Below are 24,376 nucleotides of genomic sequence, written 5' to 3'. Positions count from 1 at the left end.
TCGAGACCACTGCAAGAGTAGTGGGAGACAAAATCTGGTCCAAACTACTAACAAGTCAAAGATGCCGACCTCGCATATTCGGCAGATGAACAGAGCAAATCAACGTCAACCCATATCAAACAGGCAAGCTAAACCTAAGCTTAACATGGATAACAATACGGACGATCTATATAGCTTGATAGTATATAGCTAGAGAGATAACGCAAACAGGTCAGCTTAGATGCAGAGCATTTCATTTCTCCGTGCCCTCAAATTTGCCGCGCTTGCCCGGTTGTTCAGAATCCTGCAATTTACAAGAATTAGAAAAGGGAAACAAGATCAGTTGCACAGCGCTAAAGGTTGACCACTGTAATATATCACCAAATCCCACATGAAATACTGGAGACTAAATCCATGAATATATAGATAGATAGCGTAGCTATTGTTAGATAGTTTTTTATGTATCAACTGTCAGATTTTTAAACCATCGAAATCTAGCTGACACAGAATATACAACCCACATATCTTTCCTCTCGATTTACATAGAATTTTGACATTATAGCACTAGTACGAAAGAGTTGTAATTGCTGCAAATCCAGTAATCCATATGCGAATATGTGATACGAAGACAAAATGATCTAATAATTGAGCACAAAATAAATTAATAAACTAAGAAGAGAAGGCAAAACAAGTACCACATATATAATGCAAAAGAGCTAAAGTTATTTTAGCTTGAAACAATAAGAAACTGTGAGAAGAACTGTAGATGCTAGCTAGGGATCAAGTAACCTATATGTGATACAAGACAAAATGATCTAACTAACCATAAAACAAAGTAATAAACCAAGACTACCCAATGAAAAATAATTAAGAAACTGTGTGAAAAAACAGTAGCCAAGGTGCACGTCACAGAACAAAATGAGATTGGCTCAAAATCTGACAGATTTTGTTGCAAAGAATATATATATACATACCTCTTAACCCTCTTAGGATCTATGTTCACGATCTCCTTGAGGCGCTTATCCTTATTGATTGTCTGCATCTCGGCCACAGAGAAGAAGTCCCCACAGGTGCCCTTCGGCGACATGCTGCTAGCAAGAGCTGGAAGAGATGGTAGCCGTCGTGGCAACCTGGGTTTCTCGATGCCCCCGAGTATCAGCTTTGGCACTGGGGTGGAGTTCTCCATAGACGAGCTGCTAAAGTTCCAGGGCTTGCTTGCCCAGGCAGTGCTGCTGCTGCCACCAGGGTTGTCAAAGTCAAACATAGCTGCCTCTGGCTTCTCCGGCCAGACTTGTTGGCCCATGCTCATGCTTCCTCCACCAATGCTCATCTGGTCGAACATGCTGGCACACGAAGGCATCGCCGGCCAGGTACTGCTGCTTCTGTCACTATTGTCATCAAACATACCGTATTGGCCACCTGCCGCTGGCGTCGCCGGCCAGCCTTGGCCAATGCTCATGGTCTCTCCACCAATGCTCATCTGGTCGAACATGCCGGCCAATGCAGGCATCCCCGCCCAGACTTGTCCACTGCTGTCAGCGGTACTCCAGACGCTAGGGCCCTCGCTGCTGTTCAGCTCTAGCCTGTCTGTGGAGGAGGGCAGCAGTGCAAATTGTAGGTTTGGCTTCGCGATGCTCACATTGTCGTAGGCCGGTGTCAGCATGGCCTCCCAAGATTGGTCACTACCCTCGACGGCGCCCATCGCTCTCGGCCTGCTGCCGCTACCTCCTAGCTGCAACCTGCTGTCTTCTAATAAGGAGGTGGGCTCGAGGCTGTGAAAGCTCGCCGGCTCACTTGACGATTGGAACGATTGCAGAAGAGCGTTGAGCCCGTCGTCTTCGTCATCAAGGGAAATGAACTCGGGCTGCAGCTCAATGCACGGGGCGTCGTCCATGGGCTCCTCCTTTATTTGAAACCGAGGTGCTACTTCTGCATCCAGTATCGGCGCCTCAAATCCAGAGCAGGTGACGCCGTTCCCTGAAGACTGCCACTGCCAGGACGGTGTCTGATCCTGTGATTGCATTTCCAGACTCAGCGGAAATGGGTGCAGCTCCGAGTCTGACGATGACTGCGCGTGCCTGTTCATGGTCATGGTGTGGCTAGCAGTAGCAGGCGCCACCTGAGACGATGACAAGGATGCTGACTCGATCTCGCATGGCAGAGGCGCCAGGTCGGTGAAGGAAGACTTGGATGCCGGCGGAGCGAACCCGGAGAATATGCCACTGCCACTGGGCAGTGGCGCCAGATCGGTGGACGACGGATCGGGATGATACGTCGTCTGCTGTTGCTGCAAAGCCAGAGGCGGCAAAGCAGAAGAAGAAGGCTGCACCTGCCGTCGTTGCTGCGACCAGAACGCAGACCCTGGGAACCCCGAGAAGCGATTGCTGGAAAGAGGTGGCATACCGGGAGACGGCGGCTGCTGTTGCCGCGACACCGGCGGCGCGACCTGGGAGAAGCTCCCTCTCGGTGGAGGTGCACGAAGGCCGGAGTCGCGGGACATGGTCGGCGTCGACAACGGCCACGCCTGCTGCTGAGGCTGCTGGCGGTGGATCGCCTGCCGCGTCGCGCTCGCATCCCGGTGGTTCGTCGGGCGCGCGTCGTCCAGATCGCCGAAGAGGCTGGCGCCCATCCTCCGGATCGAGGCGAGCTCGGAGAGGAAGGGCGTGGGCAGCGCGTGCGTCCTGCGTTGGCGGCCACCCGGCGCCGCCACCGGCGACGACGGCGGGATCTGCCCGAAGCGCGACGCCGACCCTGAGCCGGAGCCGGAGCCCGAGGCGAGGCGGCCGGGCGACGGCGCCGGAGGCGGGTACAGCGAGGGCGAGAAGCGGCGATGGGGGCTCGCGGGCGACGACAGGCCGAGCATCGCGGGCGACGGTGGCCCGCGCACCGACGAACCTGATGCTTCGGTGGCGGCGAGGTAGGAGCTGGTGCGCGGCGGCGGCGGCGTGGGCCGGTCCCGCTGGTCCATGGCGCCGGATGGCTAGGGTTTGGAGTGCCAACGGGAGGAGCGACGAGGGTTCGGGCGGCGGGTCGCGGGCAGGCGCGCGGGGCGCTGCGCGAGGCTGGCAGCAGGAAGGAATGAGCGAAACGTGAGAGGGGGAGGGAGCGAGGAGCGCACTGCTTCAAAGTTCTCCCCGTTTCGGCGCGTCTCCCTGAGGCGCCTCAAATCTCCCGCAGATACGCAACATTAATGGGTGTCATTAATTAGTTCCAACCCGTTGTTGTCAAGGCCCAGTCTGCACATTCGTCGTGAGACGGGGCCGGTATACATGGAAGGATGCAGGCAGGCCCCGGCCCATGCCTGGGTGCATCTGCAACAAAAAGATTAGCGCAGACCGCAACTGAAAGAACGAAGCAAATTTGCAAAAATCGATGCTAAATGGCTCTTGTACTTTGATTTCCACACAAAATATGATGCACGAAAATGATGGTGACAAACTCTACAAAATGTATGTGCTACTTTTTGACGATTTATTGGTTAGTAAACAAAAATGTCACAAAAATGGTCGTAACATACCCCCCCCCCCAAAAAAAATGTTACAAAATATTTACTGTTTTTTACAAACTCTAGAAAATATCACAATGTATGTGCTACTTTTTTTTAGGATTTTTTGGTTATTACAAAAAAAATTCACAAAAATGATCGTGACATACCCCCCCCCCAAAAAAAAAAGTTACAAAATATGTACAATCATATAAAAAGTGTCATCATATAGCGTAACACATTTGGTGACAACCATATAATTGTTATAAAATACATTTCATGATGATTGGAGTAGCCATCATTAGATATGTTATATTCTGTTCTGATTTCCTAAGCATCAAAGAGCATTCTATGTCGCATCACGTGGGAAAAGGTGACTATTATGCTTTTATGATTTTTTTTGTAGTGGTTATTTATAACATGTCTATTTTACCAATAAAGAGTGTGTGTGTGTGTATATTAGTTCTTTCATTGATTTAGCGATTATTCCTTTGTTATATCAAGAGAGGTGGTTTCAAATTAAAGCTTGTTCTCCTAGAAGCAGGCAAACATAGAAAATTTATAAATTCTTGTAGTTTAAATAATTATTTTTTGCATCATATATCATGCATTCCTAAAAACCCAGATGCAAAGAGGTAGTCACATATTCTACCCTGTAACTCAGAGGATGTGTCTCATGGTATACATTCGAAACTTTCATACGGCCTTCAGCAGCATTTGTTTACATACCAAAGCGGATATATATAGCCTAGATATCCTTGTCTAAATGTTCATCCTAGTCAACAAATTCCCAGAAGAATGCCCCTGTGTAGTAGGCCGGCATGTAGGTAATTATTGGTCCCGCTAACACTTTATGGATGCTAACTGACTACACGAGCATCTTCTGAACTCTGAATTCTAATGAGATTTATCCATCTCTCCTTTTTACTGTTTTCTACAAATAAAATATGCACAAAAAGATGTGATTATACAACCATATATTCCATAACAGTGATTAAGAAATATAACAACCTATAACTTATTACTGTTGTTAACGGATCGGATCATTAATGTCTTCCAACAGATATTTTCTCTGATCGTTGATTACTATACGTGAACAATTTTTTTTCGACCAAAGGCAATCACCCAGTTTTATTAGAAAGCTTAACAGAGCGTATACATTCAGCCGACTGCTGGGGTTACCAGCTTACAAGAGTGTCATAAAACAAAAAGGACAGACTGACTGTCAGGACGAGTTCCAGCAAAGCAAAGAAGCAAACAAGACCTGTCCAAGAAAACAAGGCCAGCTCTACCAACAGCAAAGCCACTACGACAACACACTCAGCACGCCCGCATACAGGGTCTTGATGACCTCCTCTGTCTTCTGTAGATATTTCACCCGTTGCATCGCCTTCCAGTGCTTAAGCAGTATTAATTAGCATCTTGTGGGCCACCATGCTTGCGCTACTCACCACCTTAGCGTTAAGACCATGTCCTTCCTCGTCTTCCATATAGCGCCCACATCGCGCCTGCACGAACAAAAAGAAGCAACAAGCACTTTTCTCCCTCAACAAACAGTCAAAAATATCGTTGCTAAACACAGATCGAAGGCCAGATTAGTGTTTCTTTCAGAAAAGACCAAAGGAAGTTTGCAATGGGATATTGGAACATGATATGGTCAGAAGTTTCACGGCGGTTGCACATTTTGCAAGTTATTTCCCCAGCCCGCTTCTTTTTCTTCAACTGAACCGCCGATTTTATCCTGTCGTGGAACGCCACTGTTCACTCCCATTACTCTGCCAAACTTGAACCAATCCCTGACACCCAACAAGCCCCTCCATATGCGTGAACAATGTATGAGCCTTTTTGTATGTCTCAGTCAAGGAAGATCTATCCACAACTTTAGAACCATATTCTGCAGGCCCAGAAGTGAATATTTACCGTAGGACTGACACTTAGAATTTATACCTTCTGTTCATGTACATGTATGATCCATTGTATTAGGTTTTCTTACAATGGAAGGCTGCACATATATGTGACATAGCATTATTGTTGATAACCTTGTCACCTGATTGCAACGTAGCAGATGACATGCAACCAAGCAGTTGGGTAATCTTTTAGACTTTGAGCCTACTAAAAGTAAAACATATAGATACCTGATCAAATGTTTTCTGTACATTACTTGCAACAATTTTTTAGTTGATTCAAAACCATACCTATGCATCCAATTCCTGTATTTCTATAATCTCATGAAACACATGGCCATTCAATGAACGAGAGATTATATTTATTTGAGAACTCATTTTCACCTGCAAATATAGTTATTTGTACACCCCTAATGAAACTGGATTGGACCAGCTGAGACAGAGCTAGAAATTATACTAGGTTAGAGCCATAGAGTATGAATAATCATTTTGGCACAAAGGGACCAAATGCTAACTTCCTGACTAATCATCTTAAGATAGTAGTCTCCCTGGACAGGATCGTTGTATTATTATTTGGTGAGGCCACATCACGAGTGGAGATCGAATCTGATCCTAACTAAAGACACCGACCACACAGTTGACAGGTCAAGTCAATGTAAATTCATGCCTAGCTATCACACAAGCTAATCCTTACACCGAAAGCCTTAGATATTATATATGGGTACTACCCCCCTACATAACTCATCAGCAAAGCAGCCTTGCTGCCAAGAACTGAAGACGATATCGCTAGGGAAACAAGACCTGCCCGAGATAGCTTCTTGATCGCTCAACAAATATATATAGCATGTCCTCTGCATGCCCAAGTTTCACCTTTTCTTGCAGCAACATCTCCTGCAGCATCTGGTTCTGCTGTGGCGGAGGCGGTGGCGGCTCCAGCAAGGAACCCGAACAAGACTCCGTGAAACAATACCAGGCGGCACATCCACAGCCGATGCCACCACAACCGCAGGTCATAACTGTACCTGATCACCTTAGACCCATTTCTGAACAACAGCCTCCGGAGCTTCCACCGACCCCGCCTCCTGCTGCAGCGCCGGCGCCACAAGCTACTACAGTGCATGCCCGTCCACCACCGCAGACCAATCCTCCTCACCATGTGCCATCCACTGAGACATACTATCTGCCACCACCGTCGACACAGCAGCAATCCTGGCCTCAAACTCTTCTGCCGCCAGCATTGCCTCTGAGAGTTCCAGCACCACCAAAGGTACATGATCCGTGGCCACCATCTACGCAGATAATCCCTTCTGAGGTGCAACCTACAATGATGCACAAGCCGGCACCGCAGCCGGCACCTGTGAGATCACAGGCACCACCCCTGCAGGCTCCATGGCCTTCTCGTCAGCCATCAAAGACGTATCAGGCGCTACCTCCCGAGCAGCAACACCCGGCGCCTCCTCGTCTGCCATTCAAGACTTACCAGGCTGCACTGCCACCGCAGGCGCTTCCACCTGGGCCTCTGGTTGATTCGATGCCCTTAGTGGGATATTACCCACAAGAACATCCGGAATACTTTGACCAAGAAACCTAACAAATCTGCTAACTGTATGTAGTAGCAACTTGTGGTCAATTAAGGAACCGTCCCTTTTAGAACGGGTTGTTAATCAGTATATTGGTTGACAACTTTAAAGTGTGTTTTAAATTTTTTTCCTTTCGACTGTATTGTACAGAAGGTATAGACAACTCTGCTAACAGCAACCGGCAGAGAAGCAGAATGGACGGATAGGTTTTTATCCACTTTTCCTTTTTGATAGTGACTGGACAAGTTGTTGTAATAATTCTTGAATATTTAAGGAGACTCGTCAGGGTTAACAAAAGTAATGTTGATGCGTATATATAAGACCAAGTCCATTCCTAAAGCAGAAACAGAGGATGTGTTTCCATGAACCAATCTTACACTTGCAAATATTTATTGTGGGAAAAATCAGTGCTTTATGGTGACAAATTGAACAACAATCAATTCTTGTGTGGGCGGTTGATTATCTTGTTTTGTTGATAGTGTTGGAATTTTTGGTGGTCAAAACGGCGAAAAATAAGAGGATAAGAAAAAGGGAAAAAGAGAGATAAGAGCCCGTACCGCGCCTTCATCGGAGGCACAACTAACTTATGGTAGTGGCCCCAGGTTGCCCAGCATCATATTAATATTAAATAATGGATCCCGGCATTTTTAGAAACTAGTCTAACCAAGCAAAAACCATAGCCGCCCCACTACAGCCGCACGATCTCTGACGGCGCTGGCGCGACTTGAAGGTCGTCGCCTACCCGCGGCCGCCATCCCTGGACAATGCCGGTGGAGGTCTGAAGGATGTCGGTACCCGCCGCGACCTTCTAGGACTACGTCGAGAACAATTATGGAAACGACTATGGAATCATCTGCATCGATCTCATCCCCAACCAAAATGGCCGGAACTTTGTCTACTGTCACACTCGGTCTAGATCTAAACTCTACTCGTGTTCTTGAGTTTTGCTCATATTGTTTAGGTGCTAGATCATGTTAAGTTGAGCACCACTTTGTCTTTATTCCTATATTTGGTATCGATCGCCTAAGCACCTAACCGTGAGCCATTAGAGCCTATAGATCTAGATCAAGTTTTAGATCTTTGTTGGTTTTACGTTTTCATTCTCGGTTTCATTCAAGTTTCATGTAGCTCTATTAGTTCTAAGTATACATCTCGCAAGAAAAGTATTAGATCCGAGAGGAAGAAAAAGAAATGAGTAGCAAAATCATTAGATATGAGAAACTCCATTAGCGAAAGTAAGATCCCACCTAAAACCCCAGCAAAAGAAACAAAAGAGAGCCCCATGGCGGTGCCTGGCTTTCCGCTAAGTTTAAACGTACTAGCTGGGTGTCCGCGTGGCGGTGCACCACGAGTCTGCACGGGGCTCAAGGACTCCCGTGGTGGCAACAGCACAAAAAAAATGAAGGCGGCGCCGCGGCAAATTAAAGCGAGCCGCGGATGCGCTATCAGCCTCATGGCCACCGTGATGTGCTGGGACCGTCGACGCACCCGCGCCCAGCTGAGCCGCGGATGAAGTAGCCGCGCCGGCCGATATGCAGCATTCCGGCGATGAGATGGCGGGCGGCAACACAAGAGTCGCCCGCTCGTGGCTGCTAAGATGAGGTGCTTGCGGCAGCAAAAGTGGCAGCACCGCCACCATGCCGTGCCGCGGCAGCGCGCTCGCTCCATGGCCGCCACAAGGGCAGCCGGAACGGGCAGCACCGCCGCGACCCACAAGGCCGGGGCATGAGAGCAGAGCAAGGGGCGCGGCGCCATAAGGACCGGCGGCGCCCAAGGCTCGGCGACTGCTAGTGGATGAGGAGAAGTGAAATGGTGCCTAGGGTTATTGTTCCAAGCACCGGTCGGGCTTTATACGCCCAAAGTTGGTACACAACCCGACGGCTGAGATATGCGCGGGGCTGAAGGGGAGGGGTGGGCGCCGAGTTGGGCCACTTCGGCGGCCCATCCATTCGCTGCTGGGCTCGAGGCCCAGGCAGGAAAGGGGGCAAGGCGGCTGGAGCCGGGCTGGTTGGCCAGCCTACCCATTGGTTTTCGGGCCAATGGCCCATTAAACTTTAGGTTCCTTACTAAATTCCCCATTTATTCCTTTTAATCATTTCCGAGTTCCTTTTTTCAGTGTAAATTCATTGTTAATTCTCCTGAGTTTTAAATTTATTTTGAGCATATTTACACTGAGTAAGATCATGAGATATTGTTCTGAATAAATAGATACAATGTGAAATTTATTTGGAATAGTTTAATTTTGTTTTGGGTATTTAATTAATTCCTGACCAACCTTGTTATTAATTATTTGTCCATGAGATGCTTAATTTTATTTAAGTTATTTTGCTTTTGCCTAACGGTGATGCAAAATTAAGTTCCCGCTCCGTCAATTATGCTAAATTATTCTATTTTGCTTCTATCCAATGGTGATGCAAAATTAATTCATGAGGTGCTGAGTTTATTTATTTTTGCCAACGGTGATGCAAATTTATTTATGTTTTTAATCTAGCCAACGCCGATTGAATTCATTTATTTTGTTGTCATTACTGATTTAATTTTATTTATTTTGTTTATATTCAGACAGCTCGGTGGTGATAACTTTGCTAAGTGGAGGGATGAGATTAACCTTATTCTGGTCATGATGGATAAGGACCACTCCATAAGAGAGCTCGCTCCTGTTGCACCAGTTGTTGCACCAGCTACTGATGGGGGGCAAGATGCTACCCTTGCTGATCGCACTGCTGCCTATGTGAAGGACAAGGAGCGATGGGACCGTTCCGAAAGTGTGGCCCTCACGATCATGGACATGACCATCAGCCCAACCATCAGAGGAGCACTTGAGAAGAAGAAGCCTAAGAATGATAAGGACTTCATGGAAAAGATTGAAGAGTACTTCAAGAGGTCTGCTAAGGCTAATGCCATGACTCTCTTGTCTAAGATAATGTCTGTGAAGTATAATGGGCAGGGCAGTGTAAGGGAGCATATTTTGGGCATGATTGACCTCCGGGATAAGCTTAAAGACCTGGATTGTCCCCTTAATGATGCCACTCTTCTTCACCATGCGATGTCATCGCTTCCACCAGTTTTTGGTCCCTTTAAGATAAGCATGCAAATGATCAGAAGTGGGACATTGCATTCCACGCTCATTGCTAAGTGCTCTCATGAAGAGGAAAGGCTACGCTCTCAGAACCCTGACTTTGCCAACATTGTTAGACATGAGGGACATAAGGGCAGAAACAAGAGGGTCATGCACTCCAAAAAGGTGAAGAAGGATAAGAAACCATACGACACTTCTAAGAAGGATGAGCCCAAGGGTCCACTGTGCTACCATTGTGGTGACAGAGGTCATATCAAGAAGGATTGTCCTGAGTTTATAAAGTGGTGCATCAAGAAAGGTAATGGCGATATAATTTCTATAGTCGATGAGTCCTTTTATGCATATTTTCCATTAAGTACTTGGTGGATTGATTCTGGTGCCTCTGTTCATGTTACAAATTCCTCACAGGGATTGTTTGGCACGCGGACTATAAGAAGGGGGACTCGAAGTCTTGGAGTCGCCAATGGAGTTGAAGCTGAAGTGGAGGCCATCAGGACTCTTCAGTTAGAAATTCATAGCGGCTTCATTCTACATTTATTTGATGTCCTTTATGTACCGTCCATTCAGAGAAACTTAATTTGCGTTTCTAAATTAGATCATGATGGATATTCGTGCACTTTTGGGAACAACAGATTTGTAATAAGTTTTAATGGTGACATTATTTATCGTACACCTTTAAATAATGAGCTTTATTTATTGTCCCAAAGTAATATATTTGTGATGAACGTAAGCGATGTCAATCATAAGCATAAGAGAGGTAATGATCATCAAAATTGTGGAATTTTTGTTTAGGCCACATTTCAAAGGGGAGAATGGAGCCTCTCACTAGAGAAGAGATACTCCCAAGATTAGACTTCTCTGACTTAGATCAATGTATTGATTGTATTTAGAAAAAAATTGCAAAACAAATTAAAATGGATGGAGCTAAGCGCAGTTCAAGATTATTAGAGTTAATTGATACCGGTCCATTTAATGTTAAGTCGGTGGATGGTTTTAGTTATTCTATTACATTCACTGATGACTACTCCCATTATGGATACATCTACCCCATAAGAGAAAAATCTGAGGCGCTTGATAAGTTTAAAATCTTTAAAGCTGAAGTAGAAAATCAGCATGAGTTGAAGATTAAAGTGGTAAGATCAGATAGAGATGGTGAATATTATGGGAGACATGCCACATATGGACAAATCCCCGACCCCTTTGCCAAATTTATCCAAGAGAATGGAATACTAGCTCATTATTCAACTCCCGGTGAACCTCAGCAAGATGCTGAGAGAAGAAATCGCACTGTAATGAACATAGTGCGTAGTATGCTAAGTAATTCTACATTGCGAGTGAGTTTGTGTATGGAAGCACTAAAGACTGCCGCGCATATAAGTAATGACGTTCCTAGTATAGTAAGTAGTCCCTTAGACCCCTTATGAACTTTGGACTGTCAGCAAAACCTAGCATTAATTATTTACATGTCTGGGGTGTGCAGGTGAGGCAAAATTATTTAATCCATCCCTTAGAAAATTAGACTCTAAGACAGAAAGTTGTTATTTTATTGGATATCCAGATAAATCAAATGGGTATAGATTTTATTAACCTAAGGGTACAACTAAGTTTATTGAGATGAGACTACAGTATTCTTAGAGGAAAATGGATGCGCTGAGGTTTGAGGAAATTCGGACTCATGACCCATTCCCAATGAATCAGGATCATTACCTGCCTATAACTTGGTTTATGGTGACGTCTCAGGTAGCTGATCCTCCACAAGAAAATGCGGAGGCAACACCTATCTCATAAGTGGACGTTAGGATGCACCGGTAATTGATGAGCACCAAAATGAAATTGTGGAAGAACCTGTTGAGGAGACGCAGGATCAGACCATTGATGGAACTCAAGGAGCATAGTAGGAGCCTGTCGCTGAGCCTGTTCTGATAGCGGAGCCACAACCTCAGAGAAGATCAACACAAGAGAGGAGAACTACCATCTCAAAAGATTACATGTATATAAGCGAAGAAGGACACGATATGGTGAAGGTTGATGATCCAAACTTGTTTAAGGAAGCTATGAGTAGTGAACACTCCCACAAGTGGATTGAGGCAATCGAAGAAGAGCTAAAATCCATGAGCACAAATAAAGTATGGAACTTAGTAGAGATTTCTGAAGGAGAAAAACAGTAGGTTGTAAATGAGTCTACAAAACTAAATATAACTCCAAAGGGAAGATCGGACGGTTCAGAGCAAGAGTTGTAGCAAAGAGCTTCACACCGAGAGAGGGAATTGATTATACTAAGACCTTCTCGCCTATCTCAAAGAAAGACTCATTAAGAATCGTTATGGCTCTAGTAGCTCATTTTGATCTCGAGCTGCATCAAATGGATGTTAAGACTGCGTTCATGCGTTCATGAACGGTGATTTGCGTGAGAGTGTATACATGATGTAGCCAGAAGGCTTCATTGTGCAAGGCAAAGAACGGATGAGATTCAAACTAAAGAAATCTATTTATGGGTTAAAATAGGCATCTAGACAATGGTACCATAAGTTTGATGAAGTGATTAAGAAATTAGGCTTAATCGAAAATATAGTGGACAATTGCATATACATTAAGATCAAGGGGAGCTCTTTTATCATCCTAGTACGTGGATGATATTCTGTTAGCTAGCAGCGTAAGAACTTGCTACATGAGATAAAAGAATTTCTCTCATTGAACATTGACATGAAGGATCTTGGTGATGCCTCTTATGTACTGGGCATTGAGATTCACAGAGACAGGTCCAAGGGTGTGTTAGGACTCTCTCAAGCGGCATATATTAAGAAAGTTCTTAAAAGGTACAATATGCATCAATGTTCAGGCATAGCTGCTCCAGTTGTTAAGGGCGATAAGTTTGGGCAATTACAAAGTCCCATGAATCAGTTACAAATTGATCAAATGAGGTCGATTCCATATGCTTCAGCTATTGGAAGCATTATGTACGCATAAGTATGTACAAACCCTGACTTAGCTCGGTAGATATCAGTCTAATCCAGGAATGGACCACTAGAAAGCGGTCAAGAAAGTCTTGCGTTATTTGTAGGGCACTAAGGATTACATGCTCACATATAAGAAAACTGAGAATGTAGACGTAGTTGGCTATTCAGATGCTGACTTCACAGGTTGTATTGACACTAAAAGGTCGATATAAGGTTATGTCTTCACACTTGCGAATGGGGAAATTTCATGGAAAAGCTCCAAACACACACTCAATACAGCATCTACGAGTTTGTGGCATGTCATGAGGCTGTAGGGCAAGCTGTGTGGCTTAAACGATTTATCCCCGAACTAAGAGTGGTAGACAGCATAAGTAAACCACTAAAAATGTACTACGATAATAAAGCTGCAGTTTTCTATGCTAGTAACAACAAATCGAGTGGTGGTGCTAAGCACATCGACATTAACTTTTATGTTGTAAAGGATAGAGTCCAGGATCACACTATTGAGTTAGAGAATACAAGTACTAAGGAAATGCTCGCGGATCCACTAATGAAAGGCTTACCTCCCAATATATTTTATGAACTTATTGCCGGCATAGGATTATTGGATAGCATGTGATCTTGGAGTTAAAAGGGTCATAAGTCAACCATCTCCTATTAAGATGAGTAGTTTTGTGCATTATGGATAATTGTGTTGCAATGGAATTTATTCACTGTTGCGACACATTGTCTCTCTACATAACTCTGCTTTAAGAATGGCATTAGTTATCGGCAATTACACCAAAGGGGAGAATGTTGGAATTTTTTATGGTCAAAACGCTGAAAAATAAGAGGATAAGAAAAATGGAAAAAAAAGATATAAGAGCTCGTACCACGCCTTGATCGGAGGCACAACCGACTCATGGTTGCGTTCTAGGTCACCCAGTGCCATATTAAATGGTGGGGTCCGGCGCTTTTGGAAATCTCATGCCCCGGCCTTGAGCGTCGCGGCGGCGCCGCCCATTCTGGCAGCCCATGTGGCAGCCACGGAGCAAGCACGCTGCTGTGGCACGGCATGGCCGCCGCGCCGCCACTTTTGCTGTGGCAAGCACCTCATCTTAGCAGCCACGGGCGGGTGGCCCTTGCACTGCCGCCCGCCATCTCAGCCATCTCATCACCGGAACCCCGCATATCGGCCGGAGTGGCTACTTCATCTGCGGCTCAGCGGGGTGCAGGTGCGCCTCCGGTCCCAACGCCTCACGGCAGCCATGAGGTGAACAGCGCATCCGCGGCTCGCTTTAATTTGCCGTGGCGCCGCCTTCATTTTTTTTGTGCTGCTGCCACCGCGGGACTCCTTGAGCCCTGTGTGGCCATGCGGACGCCCAACTAGTACGTTTCAACTTAGCGGAAAGCCGGGTGCCGCCGTGGGGCTCTCTCTTTTGTTTCTTTTGTCGGGGTTTTGAATGGGGTTTCGAGTGGGATCTTACTTTTGCTAATGTAGTTTCTCATATCTAATGATTTTGCTCCTCATTTTTTTTATTCCTCTCGGATCTAATTCTTTTCATGCGAGATCTACACTTAGAACTAATAGAGCTACACTAAACATGAATGAAACTGAGAAAGAAATAAAAACCAACCAAGATCTAAAACTTCATCTAGATCTATAGGCTCTATGGGCTCACGGTTAGGTGCTTAGGCCATTGATACCAAATGTAGGAATAAACACGACGTTGTGCTCAACTTAACAGGATCTAGCACCTAAACAACATGAGCACAACCCAAGAACATGAGTAGAGTTTAGATCTAGACCGGGTGCGACGGTAGATGAACTTCCGGCCATCTTGGTTGGGGACGAGATCGACGCAGATGATTCCGTAGTCGTTCCCATAGTTGTTCTCGGCATAGTCGTAGAAGGTCGCGGCGGGTACCGATGTCCTTCAGGCCTCCACCGGCACTGTCTGGTACGGCGGCGGCGGGTAGGCAACAACCTTCAAGTCGCTCCAGCGCCGCCAAGGATCGGCCAGTGTAGTGGGACGGCTGCGGTTTTGGCTGGGATGTGGTGCCATAAGGACCGGCAGCGCTCGGCCGTTGGCGCCCAAGGCCTGGCAGCTGCTGGTGGATGAGGAAAAGTGAAATGGTGCCTAGGCTTAGGGTTCCAGGCACTTGTCGGGCTTTATACGCCCAAAACTGACACGCAGCTGTCGGATCGGATCTGAAGGCTGAGATGCGCACGGGGCTAAAGGGGAGGAGCAGGCGCCGAGTAGGGCCACTTCAGCGGCCCGTCCATTCGTTGCTGGGCCTAAGGCCCAGGCAAGAAAGGGGGCAAGGCGGGTGGAGTCGGGCCAGTTGGCCGGCCTGCCGTTGGTTTTCGGGCCAATGGCCCATTAAAATTTAGATCCCTTACTAAATTCCCCATTTATTTCTTTTAATCATTTCTTAGTTCCTTTTTTCAGTGTAAATTCATTGTTAATTCTCCTTAGTTATAAATAAATTTATTTTCAGCATATTTACACTGAGTAAGATCATGAGATATTGTTCCGAATAAATAGATCCAATGTGAAATTGATTTGGAATAGTTTAATTTTATTTTGGGCATTTAATTAATTCCTGGACCAACATTATTATTAATTATTTGTCCCTGAGATGCTTAGTTTTATTTAAGCTATTTTACTTGAGCCCATATTGTGTTCAAAGTAGTCCCCAATCAAGTGCGACTGGGTGGAATGCAAATTTTAAATCCTCTTCTCTTTCTTATTTTTCTGAAGATAGATGGACATTTAATAGTGATCAAACAATGTTCATCCTATCAATAATAGAAAACTACCATATTAAGAATTTACATATAACTGTTTGGAGAGAAACCATCAATTAAACGTGAGACATGGCTTTTGCACTGTATTAAATGGGTGAGGATTTCACTAGTGCTGGCTCGGATGCCATGCACATATGGGCCTAGATGCTCATCTTCTCCATCACTTGGTCCCCAGTGGGTACAAGGAGACCAGAGAGACCATCCCAAGAGCTTTTAGATGCTTTTCAGATTAGGTTTCTAATTTGGGCTCGATCTGGACTCTGGAGCTTAAATTCCAACAGAAGTGAATCCTGAAACTGAAGTAATTGAGTATCTTCGCACAAAGGAAAAAAAAATAGAGATCGCACTCGAGGAAAGAGTGAATGGATAACCCCTCGCAGAAAAAATTGAACAGATAATCATTGCATGATTTGTTTGAGACGTACCATTGCAAGAGTGGAGGACGGAATCTGATCCTAACAAAGTAAAAGGCGCCGACCGCATTCGGCAGGGTCAAGTCTATGTAGCTTAACATCCAAGGCTTCCTAGAACTATACGTGCTTTCCTATACAACTGAATAATTGGCAGACCCATGGGCTCTCAAGGAAGACATCACTGGTGATCGTGGACCCAAACACCGGCATTGCGAACGCAGCTGAATTGCAGCCCCCTCATGTGCCATCCAGGAGTTGCGTACGTGGCTCCAACGCTGGCTTTGACGCCATCGCAGGCACTGTACCTCTTGTACTCAGCGGGTCGAACCTCTTCACAGACCATTACCTGCAAAAACATCAGGAACACTTCCTCCTCCAACGAAGCTAGCTAGTAGCAACTTGCTTGCTGTATATAGTTGCTTAATGTGCGAGTTTTTTGTACTACATTTCCTCCCCATCTTAATAAAAGACCTCCCAGGTGATTCATCCCCAGAGTTTATCCAAACAACTTTTAGTTTCTAAGTGCACTAAAGGGGTGTGCAGCCAGACATGCAGGTGGAACAATGGAGCAACGGATAAGTACACGCTGTTGTTCTGCTGGAGGAGACTTCGGTCAACAACAACACGAAAGTGATGCACGCATGACAAACAATTGGACCCATCTTCTTTTGCTGGGTGAGGGTTGACACCGCGTTGGCTGGATGAGGGTCGATGCATGCAGCATCGCTCATGGAGATATGATCATTATATTATTGTTTGTTGCAGCGCCAGTACAAGCTAAGAGTGGACCGAGGTAACTGTTTGGATGGGTCAACTGGAAGGAACCAGGAAGGCTGGATGGGCTCAAGAGAAAGGTTCTCCAATTCAAATCACGCGTACAGATCTAAATTCGAAGAAAATGACACTCGGACTCGGGGGCTGTGACAAAACTAGGAATCATGAGCCGAACTAAATTTTAGATTTTTCATTGAAACGATTTCCCCACAGTGAAACACCTGTCTAGGGTTCTCCTGCCTTGGTACGTAAATGCTGATGTTTAGTTCAAACTTGGTCTAAAAATTTAAAGATTTGAGTCTGAGTCCCCTCTATCCAAATTACAAGCCAAGCACAAGATGCGATTTGAGAAGTACAAGATATATACCCACAGTATCTATCTTTCAAACTTTCATATTGATTTTACTGTAACAATCTACACATAGTGCAAACATATATGACAAAGGTGTATTCTTACTTATTTGTTCTTCTGACCTAACAAATACCTGCAGGGTGGGGGATCCAATATTATCTGTAGAGAACCTGTCATTATTGCTCATCCTAACTTTGACAAAGCAGACGTGCTGGAGCATCTTCTAAAGTTTAAAATGTACCTCGCTGTCTAAAACTTTTCTCTTGAGTACGATATATAAAATGACCTCACCTAATGTGAACAATTCACAAAACTCAGATTGCCTGCAGTCTAGCCAATTGAGTTCATCTCTTCAAGATAAAAAAAAATATGTGCTTGAATATTACTTAATCGTATATTGTACAATTTTGCTAGGAGTATCTACTTTTGGGAGCCACACTTGTCGATTTTCTTGCAAGACATTACTCTTAGTCAATTATGCAGTAAGGTAAACAAATAACACTCATTTATTCCCAGCATTTTCAAACAAGATTTTAAAGATTAGGATAAATTTCCAATTTCAGTTGGGTGATTTGCTATGGTGGGGACCAGAGATAGTGATTGTGTGCCGTGTCTTAAAAATTCAATTGGTGTATTTATTTGAAACACCTAACCAGAGGAATATTATCAGTAGCCATTCAAAATTTCTGTAAACTAACACCAATACTTCCCCAAATAAAAAGTTTGAGAGGCTTTAGCCAATTCTAATTTTTACCATGGTTCATTTGTAAATTTTAGTAGCCTTTTAATTTCTCATTGAAAAATCAAGGGACTATATTTTCTACTAATAATAATTGTCTTGGACCATGCATTAAACGTGCATAGGAATTTGATTCAACTTTACTCTAAAAAGGATGCTAAAATTTATTATTACATAATATTTCCTCTGACTAATATTTTCAATATTTACTACAACATTTTTTCAGCTCAGAGATACATCCTAGCTTAGCCTGGGGAGGAAGAAAATTTAGAAGAGAACCGCGGACAAATATTTCAAAGAATTCTGCCCATTTTTTACAGACGAGTGCTTTATGCAGTAAAGATTTGTGGGTGTGTGATGATAATGAGCAGCACAGGGTCTTAGTGTGATGTGAGTACGCAACAAAGTTTAATTTGTGTGTGTCTGATATCCTTGTGACCGAGAAAAAAAAGGAGAATAATGAGGGATGGTCATAATTGCAATATTATCTAGAACATTTGACTCGTGGGAGGGCAAAAGGTGATGTTAGGTCTCCGAAGAAATATCAAAGAGGCTTCCAGAAACTATCTTTACCTAGACCACCATGCCAGATATTCCCCTGGATGCAACATGCACCGGTACAGAAAACAGTTTTAGTCCCGGTTGGAAAACCCTAATTATCCTGATTTTTCAACTAATATCTATTTTTCTATATACTCATTTTCATATCTATATTTTTTTCAGACTCCCATTGTATATACTCATTTTAATATCTACATTTTTTTCTAAAAAGTGTTCCTCTCTCTCTATATATATACTGCTATTCCAAAAAATAACATTCTACTCTATATAGTCATTTTGATCAACTAATACAACTAAATCACATCTACGTATGCAAACCTTAAGTAAATTTGAGCTCAAATGGTGTATAAATCGAAAAAAACTCCAACATTTTTCCTAATAAAAAAACCGTCAAATTTCTCTATTTCTAAACATGAAATGAGCTACACTAGCAATGGAAGATGAAAGGATGTATAGAATCGTTGGATGGACGGGGGAATCAAAAGCCTTCACAAATCGTGGGAAAAATAGGTATGAACTCCCCTCGCCCGAGCCAAGAACAGAAAAAACATGAATGGAGGAACGGCTCGATCAGGGGGAGGAAGAAGGGGTTAAACACCCTGGAGAATTTAGTCTCGGTTGGTGACTCCAACCAGGACCAAACCTTAGTTCCGGTACCAACCATAACTAATGATGGACCTTTAGTCCCGGTTGGTGGCTCCAACAGGGACCAAAGGCCCCTCCCTCTCCCCTCCCCGGCCCTAGACGTTGGACTCAGAACTAATACTTTCATTAGTCCCGGAGCCAACCCCGACCAGGACAAATATCAAAAACCAAATGCCATTTCTGTACTATTAATGTCCCAAAGCATTGCTCGTAGGAGAGGATACTTTTTCCCCTGATGCATGACTTGCAACATGGATTTGTCAAAAGGTAGAAATCTTTGTGACTTCAAGGAAGAATTTCCATCATGCTATTTCTACCAAAAACATGATTAAATATTTATTGCACGATTACTTGGGAATACTGCAAGAGTGGGAGAGACAGAATCTGACCTAACTGAAGGCCTGTCGATGTTCAGGAGGTCAAGTAAATGTAAAGTAATACCAGCGAATTAATATATTCCTATGCTTAACATGCAAAATGCTAGCTAGATATTTTGCGTGCTTCCCTATATATATATATAACCCACCAGTTATTGGACATCATAGTGCAAACCACTCAGCATATTCAAGAGGTTGCTGCAGGGCCTGCTGCAGGTAGCTTGAGAAATCATAGTGCAAACCACTCAGCTCAGCAAATTCAGCATGTCTTTTATCCTCTCCTGTGATTTCTGGTTCTGCTGCGGCAGTGCCAACGACCCTGAATGTCAGCCGCCACCACTATATCCACAACCGACCCAGCCAGAAACACAAGTGGTAACGGTGTTGCATCCACCAGGGCAACTGGTACCTCACAAATCATCTGATCAAATGCCACCGCCTTTGCCAGCACCGGCACTGCCTCCAACTATTGTGTATAACCTGCAGCATCCGGGGACAACTTCTTCACCGCATGTGCCAAACGGCAAAGCATATTATCTGCCACCACCAAAAATGGACCAACCGGCATGGCCTTCGGCGACTCCTCCATCACATGCATCGCCCTCCAAGGAGTACAATGTGCCACAACCGGTGACACAACAGCCATCGTCGTCGTTTCATTCAACTCCGCCATCGAAGGCATATGACCCGCTGCCGCAGTCAGTACAGATGATACCTTCTCATGTTCCATTAACCAAAGAGCATGAGCCAGTGATGTCACAAACCCCTCCACAAGCAGACCGTTCTGCCAGTCAGGCGCGTAACACATACCAGACGCCATCCATCACAAACCAACAGATGAAATCTCCGAAAGTACCATCCAAGAGGCACGAAACTATAGTGCCGACATTGGTGCCTATGCATGCACCTACTCCGGCACCATCTAAGGTTCATAACCCACTGCAACAATCTGAACAAGCAGTTCTTCACACCGATGTGTTTGATGAACCATCGCTATCAGATTTAACATCACAACCCCCGGCTCAGGCAGTTTACCCTGCCCGTCAACCATCAAAGACATACAAGAATTTGCCATCCATGAACCAACAGTCAATGCTTCCTCATGTGGCATCCAAGAGGAATGAGACTCCAATCCTTGCTGTGGCGCCTACGCTTGCTCATCCTCCAGTACCATCTAAGGTCCATGATCCATTGGCACAGTCTAAAAAGACAGTTCTTTCTTGTTTGCCATCCAACAAGGCGCATGATGAGCCACCACCTGCACAGGTGTCGTCACAACCCCCTTCACAGGTAGCATGGCATGCCCATCAGCCATCTAAGACATGCCAGAAATTGCCAAGCATGGACCAAGAGCTAGTGCCTCCTCATGCACCATCCAAGAGGTATGAGCCTCCAGTGCAGGCTGTCGCGCAAACAAAGTCTTTGAAGGATGCAAACTTCAGCATGGAATATTACTCAGAAGCACAACGTCAAGAATACTTTCTTATGGATGGATGCCAACAATACTACTAGCATAACCCTCTAGTTTGATTTCAACAACATACATGTCATCTTAGATCAAAACTCATCAACTCAGACAGTTTTTGAGCCATCAAAGATTCTGCATCAGGCAGTTCAATAATTTTCATCCGATTGAGTGACACCGTGCCTTTCTTACTTTTTTTTTTAAGCAATGGAGATTGTTTCATAAGAACTAAAATGTGTTATCCTTTCAAAGAAAAGAATTAAAATATGTTTATCAATCATGGAATACGAGATGAAGGATTGATGGATGGGTTTTGGTGTATGAATTCCGACTTTCTTGTTATGTTATTAGGGCTGCTGCATTTTTTTCTCAGTGAAAGTGGAAAAACTTCAGTTTACTGTATGTCTGTAACTTTGTATTGCATAATGGACTCAAGGTTTATACATATGAACAAAATTACTTTAATTGTACTATGTGTACTTTTTCTCCAGCTGACAGTCCATAACGGATTGAAAACCCTGTATGTTGGATACTTGATTTGATTCATTGTCGGCTATAAATTTCTATCTGTAGTTCATATACTTTACTCAAGATTCCTGTGTTAAAAGAAATTTCTCAGAGGCTTGTTTCTTTCATTTATGCATGGTGAACTGTTTTACATTTAGATGCAGTGCAACACGAATTTTGGTCTAGTTCATTCAAGATTCTTCTCTCGCCTTGTGATGTTAATTAATCCTTTTCCTGCATATTCAGAGTAATCTGAATAACTTGAGCTGAATCCCCCTGCTGTGGCTGCAAGACAACAGAAGTGTATTATTCACAGCAGCTTGGAATGTGAAACGAACCGGATTCTCGAATCAAGAATCCGACTCCCTGTATTATTGTGATAGTCTCTGGATCAAGCGCTATCAGATACAGAACTCATTTCAGACATAATATCATAGTCATCCCTCGCATAAGATCAAACATGGGTTTAATTTATTACATAAATCCATAGGATCTATATTATGAGGTTCATTACAAACCTCTCGGGCTAAAGCGAACAGACAGAAAATGAACAGATAGAAAATGGGAAACAGTAGCTAGGCTTCTGGTCCATCCTTCATCTTTTGGAATCTCCACCACAGGCAAACTCGAGCGTAGCACGGGCTTTAATCGTACCAACCATTATCGTTGGGGTTGAACTCCGGGTCGGATCCTGCATCGTACCAGACTATCCCCAAGGAATGGTATAGGTCCACGTCACCATATGCAAGTTTTAAAGTGGACTATACTAAGGGTATAACAAAAGTTCAAGGAAAAGCTGGGGTTTCCTATGCATGCGCATCATTAAGCATATCATCTCCCAAACTCCGAACTCGGGCCATCCCGGCATCCCGGACTCCCGGTCCAACACACACCTTCCAAAACCACCAAGTCGGTGTGAGGACTCCCGCTCCTCGCACCTCAACTGCCCCAGGCAGGAAGTCATCACTAAAGGGACATAGAAAACATGAGTAGCACTACCTAATAAGAGCAATAGAAGAGTAGGATTGTCCATAACCAAGGACGCGACTATATATATAGTTTTCACCCTGCAAGAGTTGTACACCTGGACCCACTCGAATCAAAGCCAGCCGGGGATCAACCAACTAGACGACGAGACACCAGTCTACTGAAATAGACACTAGTAGCCTCGGTACCATTCATCTTTCCCAGATCTTGGGCGCATCCTCCTGCAAGAGGTCGCCCCGGGACTGTAAAGCCTCCATTGCGTCTCGGGGAACGTGAGGTTGGCACCTCCTCCCACTGCACGATACTCGATCCTCCTACCGGCTTGGTACCGTACTTGCTAGCTCCGGACCGGGCCCACCATCATAATGGGTAAGTGGTGTGCACGCTTAACATAGTCCCACATATCATAGTTACTCTCATCCGGTCCTCAATTGCCAAAGTGAGCATCTTCGTCACATGCGTCTCCACAGCAATAGTCCACAACTGCACCCATTACGGGTGACCCAACTCCTCAACCAAGTAACCACAAAGTTGTAACCGCCATAGGTACTCCGTAGTGTGTGCCAAGATACACACCCCAAGCCCTCGATCCAAGATCGAGTTAAGTTCGCTCGCTTCCGGCTGAAAAGCCCTATGCACCAACTCCTCGTAAGTGTAACTCCACTCACACCAAGACTATTCATCCATTCCCACACCTACACATGCAAAGCGTAGCAAGGCATTTCATATATATATATATATATATATGTATATCAAGTGTATAGGATAGCAAGGAAATCAGATAAATAAATAGGCTATGCAGTTCATTTCATCACAACACATCATGGAGAAATAGCAAATCCAGCAAGTAATGTCTAATAGGTATTCAAAATGAAGATGGGCGTGAACCTAGCGGCTCTTCGTAGTCCTAGGCCTCCGGGTGGTCCTAGCCATCGGTCAGCTCTTCGTAGTCGGGTCATATTCGTAAATACATGTAAGGGCAAGGGCCAAAGTGCAAAAGTGTACAAAAGTTATGAAATAAGATCCAATTCATATCAAAACCTACTCTAACGGGTAGTTCATAATTTTAGAAGAATTATGAAACTAGTTTCATAATTTTCGGAGGTTCGGTTGATTTATTATGAATTTCTAAGAAAAAACCTATTTTTAAAATTAATAAAAGAATTTTGGAAAAGGAAAACACTTAGCAGTGACATGTGGCAGCACCAGGGCGTGCCACGTAGAGTGACGTCAGCATGACGTCACTGGGGTCAGATCTAGCTAACGTTAGGAGTGGCCTTGCTGATGTCAGCGTTGACTGGTCAACACTGACCAGTCAATGGTTAACTGGTCAAGGGTCTAGCAGTCAAGGGTCTAGCAGGGCCATAGGTTAGCCACTGGGTCTCACCGATAGGTGGGACCCATAGGTCAGGTTGGGGTTAAAATAAAAAGAGAAGGAAGGGGGCTCAAGCTCTTGGGCTCAAAGTATTTGGTCGGCTCAGCTTGACCCAACACGGCTCGGCTCGACTCGCTAGGCTAGCTCGGAGATCGGCTCTGCCTGCGGCTTGCAGGTCAGCTCGATCGAAATAGGCTAGCTCAGGGAGGGGAAGAAGCAGGCTGGATCATCTTCGAGGTGGGCCGCTTGTCTTCTGGCCCGGTCCAGCCTGTTTCTCTTTCTCCTTCACCTCCTCATTCACTGGCAAAGCAGCCCCACGCGTCGGCGTCTTCCTGTCGCTGTCAGGTGGGTCCTGTTTGTCGATCTCAGACCGGATCCAGTGTAGCAGGGTTCAGATCGGGTGTGGT

At 44.8% G+C, this 24,376-nt stretch overlaps 3 protein-coding genes across 3 annotated transcripts; 2 read left to right on the top strand and 1 right to left on the bottom strand.

Annotated features, from left to right (window-relative positions):
• Positions 1-216: 216 nt before the first annotated feature.
• LOC112880991 (proline-rich protein 36-like) lies at positions 217-2,947 on the bottom strand. Its single transcript, XM_025945710.1, has 2 exons — positions 954-2,947; positions 217-283 (listed from the first exon to the last, which is right to left on the bottom strand). Exons 1-2 carry the CDS (start codon positions 2,945-2,947, stop codon positions 217-219), a joined length of 2,061 nt encoding a protein of 686 aa, XP_025801495.1.
• Positions 2,948-6,130: 3,183 nt separating this feature from the next.
• On the top strand, positions 6,131-7,248 carry LOC112882668 (pollen-specific leucine-rich repeat extensin-like protein 3). The gene has a single exon (XM_025947775.1). It carries the CDS (start codon positions 6,212-6,214, stop codon positions 6,956-6,958), a length of 747 nt encoding a protein of 248 aa, XP_025803560.1. The 5' UTR covers positions 6,131-6,211; the 3' UTR covers positions 6,959-7,248.
• Positions 7,249-20,187: 12,939 nt separating this feature from the next.
• LOC112880990 (pollen-specific leucine-rich repeat extensin-like protein 4) lies at positions 20,188-21,147 on the top strand. The gene has a single exon (XM_025945709.1). The coding sequence runs from the start codon at positions 20,188-20,190 to the stop codon at positions 21,145-21,147; it is 960 nt and encodes a 319-aa protein (XP_025801494.1).
• The last annotated feature ends 3,229 nt before the right edge of the window (positions 21,148-24,376 follow it).

Source organism: Panicum hallii, chromosome 2 (genome assembly GCF_002211085.1).
Source record: "Panicum hallii strain FIL2 chromosome 2, PHallii_v3.1, whole genome shotgun sequence".
In the NCBI taxonomy this organism is placed as follows: Eukaryota; Viridiplantae; Streptophyta; class Magnoliopsida; order Poales; family Poaceae; genus Panicum; species Panicum hallii.
Note: the sequence above shows the minus strand (reverse complement) of the source record. Positions and strands in the feature narration are given on the sequence as shown.